We start from the raw sequence: 6,568 nt of genomic DNA on the forward strand, positions 1-6,568 counted from the left end.
ATGAACATTATACTCACTTGGCAAGTCGATCTTGTAGGCATTGTCATTGATCTCTTCAAGCACTTTGATTGGACCATCTCCTCTTGAACTCAATTTCCCTTTTCTCATTTGAGGGAACTTCTCTTTTCGAAAATGAACCCAAACCCAATCATTGGGTTGGAATTCTACTTTTCTTCTCCCATAATTTTGTCTCTTGGCTACCTTGGTGTTGACCTTGTCAATGCTCTCCTTAACCTTGTCATGGATTTTCATCATTTCGGCCGCACTTTATTTTGCATCGAAACTCCAACATCACTAGACAAAGGGGTTAAGGTTAAAGGAATCAAAGATTAAAGCCATAAATACATCAAATGGAGTCATGCCAATAGAGGAATGGAGGGACCAATTGTAAGCAAACTCAATCAAAGGTAAACGGTCCTCCCAAGAAGTGGGCTTTCCAACAATGGCTACATCTAAGCAGACTGGATAGAGTCTTATTCACTACTTTAGTTTGCCATCAGTTTGAGGGTGGAAAGAAGTAGAGAACATGAGCTTGGTACCAAGTGTACCCCAAGGACTCTTCCAAAAATGACTAAGGAATTTAGAATCCCTATCACTAACAATAGTGCGGAGGACTCCATGCAACTTAAGAACATGATTCACAAACAAGGAAGCTACATGAGATGCATCATCACATTTATGACATGGTATAAAATGAGACATTTTTGAAAATCTATCAACCACCATAAATATGCTATCATTGTTTTGGTTCTTGGAAGTCCCAATATGAAATCCATAGAAATATCAATCCAAGGAACAATAGGAGTGGGAAGGGAGTATACATCCTTGAGGATGAGTCTTTGATTTGGCTTGTTTGCAAACAATGCATTACTCGCATAGCTTTCTGCATCATGCCTCGTCTTGGCCGATAGAATTGTTCAAAGACTATGTCAAGTGTTTTGGACGCTCCAAAGTGTCCCATCATACCTCCACCATGGGCTTCTCTCACAAATCAAACTCTCTCCAAGAACCTTGTGGGAACACAAGCCTTGCCATCTTTGAACAAAAACCCATCAACAAGTTGGAACCGATCAATGCTCTTCCCTTGAGTCAACTCCTCAAAAACTTCCTTAAAATCGGGATCTTAAGAATAGAATCCCTTAAGGCTTTCAAACCCCATCATCCTAGACGTCATGGTTTTAGCAAAACATACCTTCTAGATAAAGAATCCAACACCACATTTTCTTTACCCTTCTCGTAATTAATTACATAAGGGAAAGCTTCGATAAGTTCTACCTTTGCATGTCTCTTGTCGAGTTTGGATTGGCTCTTCAAATGTTTCAAGGATTCATGATCCGAACGAATCAAAAACTCCTTGTGCCATAAATAATGTTGCCAATGGGTATACCCTCACAAGTGCATATAACCTTTGTCATAGGTAGATAGTTGAGTGCCGCCCCTTTACTAAAATAGGCCAATGGTTTGCCTTCTTGCATCAAGACCCCACCTATGCCAACCCCGAAAGTATCACACTCAACCTCAAAGGTTTTCTCAAAATTGGATAATTGTAACAAAGGTGACGAACTCAACATAGACTTCAATTCTTGGAATGCCTTTTCTTGTTCTTCTCCCCACATAAAAAGAACATCTTTTTTGATCAATTCGGTTAAGGGGGAAGCAATGGTACTAAGCCCCTTCATAAAATGCCTATAGAAACTTGCCAACCCATGGAAACTCCTCACATCGGTTGCATTTTTGGGAGTTGGCCAAGTTCTAAAGACTCCAACTTTTTCTCATCAACTTCTACACCATTCACACTCACAACAAAACCCAAGAATACCACTTTATCAACCCCAAGCACACATTTCTTGAGATTAGCAAACAATCTTTCATGCAACAAAACATCAAAAACTTGCCTCAAATGGCTCACATGTTCTTCCATTGATTTGCTATACACAAGAATATCATCAAAATAGACAACAACAAATTTATTGATAAATGTTTTCAACACATGGTTCATTAAACGCATAAAGGTGCTAGGCGCATTGGTTAGGCCGAATGGCATAACAAGCTACTCATATAAACCGAACTTAGTCTTGAAGGTTGTTTTCCACTCATCACCAGGATTCATACGAATTTGGTGATAGCCACTTCTAAGGTCAATTTTAGAAAACACAATTGAGCCACAAAGCTCAACCAACATGTCATCAAGTCTAGGAATAGGATGGCGATACTTTACCATGATTTTGTTAACGGCTCGATAATCAATGCACATCCTCCAAGTGCCATCCTTCTTTGGAACAAGAATCACCGGCACGACACATAGACTAAGGCTTTCCTTCACTAGACCCTTTTCTAGAAGCTCTTCAACTTGTTTTTGCAATTCTTTTGTTTCCTTCGGATTGTTCATATATGCTGGTTTGTTGGGAATTTGTGATCCCGGCACAAAGTCAATTTGATGTTCAATACCTCTCAATGGGGGCAATCTTTTTGGCATTTCTTCCGGAAAGAGTTCATCATATTCCTGCAAAAGCAGGTCACAATACTAGGCAAAGTGCTAGTATCTTGGTTCAACGTGCAAAAGTAGATCTTTTGTTAACTAGGCACGCCGCTGTAGTGCCTCTCGTCAACTCCTTTCAAGCAATTGCTTGGCCTGGCCAACATACATCTCTTGGGTCCATCTTGAGATGACCCTTCTCCACCAATAGCCACTAAGGCTCCCTTATCACGTTTCTCCATTTCCTCCACTTGAACCCTTTCTCGGAGTTCCTTCATGATTCTATAATCTTCGTTCACTTGATAGGGTGTCAATGGAGCAAGAGCAAACTTTTGTCCCCCAAGTACAAATGAATACTTGTTAGACCTTCCACTATGTTGCGTATCCCTATCAAATTGACAAGGCCTACTAAGCAATATGTGACAAGCTTGCATCAGTACCACATCACATAAGAGTTCATCTTGATACCTCCTAATGCTAAATTTAATGATGGCTTTCTTGGTCACTTTTATCTCACCACACTCATTGAACCATTGGAGTTTGTAGGGACTAGGATGTTTCCTTGTGGGAAATTTCATGTTGTCTACCAAAAATTGCCTTACCGCGTTCGTGCAACTCCCACCATCAATTATCAATGAAAAAACCTTGTCCACTACCTTACATCTCGCATGGAATAAGTTCTCCCTTTGGTCACTCTCCTCCCCTAGCTAATGCCCACAGCTGGCTCTTCTAGCTACAATTGAAAAGTTTGGTTTTCTCCTCGGCACCGTGTACCCAACTGGAGGCCGCAGCGTTTACCGTGCTAACCCACCTGTGCACCTCTTAGCGTACATTCACATTTTCATCTAGTGTGACCAGCATAGTTTAATCATACTTTCTATCCATCGTTCATGCTAATCTCATTGGGCAACAATACATTTATATCACCATCAACAACTATGCCCACATCAATGTACATAAGCCGACGAGGCTATCAAAATGATATACACAATATAAGCCGACAAGGCTAAATACATCTAACCATATACACATGTCTATGAGCCTCTAAGAAGAGTATGTCACATCATATAGGAGAGACAGGGCCGCGCCGTGCCCATAAGTATGTACACAAAAAAATAGATACCAAAAGCTGTAGCTTCGAATGAAATGGAGCTCTGCTACGTAGTCCTTGAGTAATAAAGATATGGATCAAGCCTATTTCCCTGGCCACCTGCAAGCATGACGCAGCGTCCACAAACAAAAGGACGTCAGCACAAATAATGTACTGAGTATGTAAAGCATAATCAACATCATTATGGAAGCATAAGAGATAACATAAGAAATAGCATAAGACGGAAGGTAGTAGAACCATCGTCATAAACACTTACTTGTCTTCCATAGGGACCTTCCATTTCTAATGCGTGTTTGTGTACATACACGTGTACATATCCATACATCCATATCCATATCCGTATTTATATACATTTTCATATCCATATTCATATTCGTATTCATATTTGTATTCATAGCATACCTAACCATGAAGGTTCAGTGTTTCATATACCCGGCCATGGCAAGGCTCGGTGATTATACATACCTGGCCCTACCAAGGCTCAGGGTCATCCATACCCAACCGGCATGGCGCGTGCGAATACATGTCATACCCGGCACATAAGCTCGGTGTTACATAATAGTCATACATAGACACATATACATGAGCTCATAGTAAGATCTTTCACATCATTACTATTATCGTTTCATTACATCTATCCTTAGAGGATCACCCATCATATAAGGAATTTAGTAGAATTATAAACGTAACGAGAATGCGGGCTTTAGTGGCTTTAAAGATAAAAATCATTCGAGGCCAATATAGACTCATGAAAGGATAGGTATACAGCCAAGGGACCATGCCTTATTGAAAGAAGGGTTGGCCTTACATACCTTTTCGTTTAGCTATTCTATCGCTTGAACGTTCTCCTTCAATGCTCACGTTTCCACCTTCATTAGAGTTTACACTAGCATTAGAAAATTGATAGCTTAGCATACTTGACTAAAGCTAGAGAAAATTGGGCAGCATCTCCTTTGTTTATACAACTTCCTTCATATCATATATCAACTCCCAAACATCTATAATAACATTCACAACATCATAAGCAATAGTCTTTATTCATCTACATTATCCATATTTCCCAATTCACTTCAAATCATCCATATCCATGGTCATGGCACACTATTACATTCATTCATATACAATGTCTATCCCATGTTCTTAATGTCAATTATAGCATAATTATAATCACAACATATCAAGAATCATGACTCATTCCAAGCTACTACTAAAAAATGATACTATTCCCACATTCATGACCCATTTTCTATCTCCTTCTACACTCCGAGTCTTTCAACACCTCAATACTTTAAACAACATGGAAAGACTATAAAACTTATCTTAGATGGTGTAGGAATGGACTTTGGGTGGAAACACTTCACTTGAGCAAAAATCCTAGTTCACCTCCACTGGAATTTCTTGTCTTCGATGAGCCTTAATGAGTTTCTTACACTTGATTTTCTTGGTTTGATGAAGTTGATCATTAATGTTACACCTCGGAAAATTCCCCGTTAGCGTACAGTGAATAGACGAGCGAGGGGTATGATGTATACGATGTTTGGAGTAAGTAAGAGATAGTATTTGAAGATCCTAATTGAGATTTCCAAAGACATTCGAGTTAAGGAAAAGAAAAAGTTGTTAAGGGAAGTGAGACGCAAGTCGAGTGTATCGGATAAGAATTACGAGTATTAAGTTAATGATATCTTGTACCCTTTGAGGAAGAGTTATAACGTCCCTTAGAATGGTATTGAAGTAAGGAACAAGTGTTAAGAAGGTTCCATATGATCGGAGGTCAACGAGTCGACGAAACGATTTCCGAAAAATCCGGACCAACCTACGGCCAGTATAAAGTGTATGGACCGTATGTCAATCAGAGATTCAGTCCAAGAGAGCATGCTTCATCGGACAAGATCTACGGTCACACATACGGACTGTAGTAAAACATACGGACCGTATGTTGGTCCGTATAAACCTGGCTCAGGGTCAAGTTCATTTTTATATAAGGGACCCTTTTCATTTCATTTTCATTTCCCACTTCACCTCCACACTTCAAGAAACCTCAGAGTTCCAAACACTTCATCCATGAGAAAACAAGAGAAATCAAAGATTAATATCAAGAATTAAGGTGAATCGTCGATGAAAACCTCTCCAAAGTCATACAAATCAAGAAACCCAAGAGAGACGAAGTAGGGTTTTTGAAAAGGTAATATCATCCAAAGATTGTTCCTCTATTATTTAAGGTAAGTTTCATGACCTATTCATGCTATTTCGAAGTATTTATAAGTTGAAACACATGGATTGTAGAAGAGTACAACAAACGGTCATCAAATGTGACAGTGTCATTATTGAATAGTAGTTGGATTGAATCATGGAAATGAATACGTTGACGTTATAGATGTGTTACAAATGATATTTAGAACATGAAATAAGCATTGATACGAAAGAATGCGATAGTGAACTTTGGCCATAATTATGGAGACCGGGGATGGAATTGTGAAATGCAAATCATAAGGGAATGAATGACGATTGTTGTTAGTGATATTGCATGGGTTGTTATGAATGTAATGTCGAATTGATATGGAATATGGCGGAAAGTAGTAGAAATGGAGGAAATGCTGTCCAAATTTTCTATAGCTTTAGTAAGTATGCTTTCACGATGTATATAACTAATGCCGATACGAATTTCTCAAGGTATAAACGAGTGCATTAAAGGAGAACGAGCAAGCGATAGAATAGCTAAACGACGAAGGTACAGGCTAATCCTTTCCTTCTGGACGAGTCCTTTGGCAATGTCCTCTTTCTTTTAAGTTCCTTCTTTGAAGATAGGCCTTTGTTAGAATAGTCATACGAGAAAGAGATATGTTAGATCAGATAACGTTAAGACAAGTTTGTCCGGAGAGTATACTGATACGAGCCCTATTGCTAAGGTATCCATGTTTTGTTGATAATTTCATACACTCACCTTTTTGTCATTTTTCAAGGGAGGGTATACTTAGAATGTT

The 6,568-nt window shown here is 39.1% G+C and overlaps 1 protein-coding gene across 1 annotated transcript; it reads right to left on the reverse strand.

The window, feature by feature from the left end:
• Nucleotides 1-2,050: 2,050 nt before the first annotated feature.
• On the reverse strand, nt 2,051-3,054 carry LOC132043408 (uncharacterized). Its single transcript, XM_059433899.1, has 2 exons — nt 2,587-3,054; nt 2,051-2,503 (listed from the first exon to the last, which is right to left on the reverse strand). Exons 1-2 carry the CDS (start codon nt 3,052-3,054, stop codon nt 2,051-2,053), a joined length of 921 nt encoding a protein of 306 aa, XP_059289882.1.
• Between the last annotated feature and the right edge of the window lie 3,514 nt (nt 3,055-6,568).

This window comes from Lycium ferocissimum, unplaced genomic scaffold (genome assembly GCF_029784015.1).
Source record: "Lycium ferocissimum isolate CSIRO_LF1 unplaced genomic scaffold, AGI_CSIRO_Lferr_CH_V1 ctg24109, whole genome shotgun sequence".
NCBI classification, from domain to species: Eukaryota; Viridiplantae; Streptophyta; class Magnoliopsida; order Solanales; family Solanaceae; genus Lycium; species Lycium ferocissimum.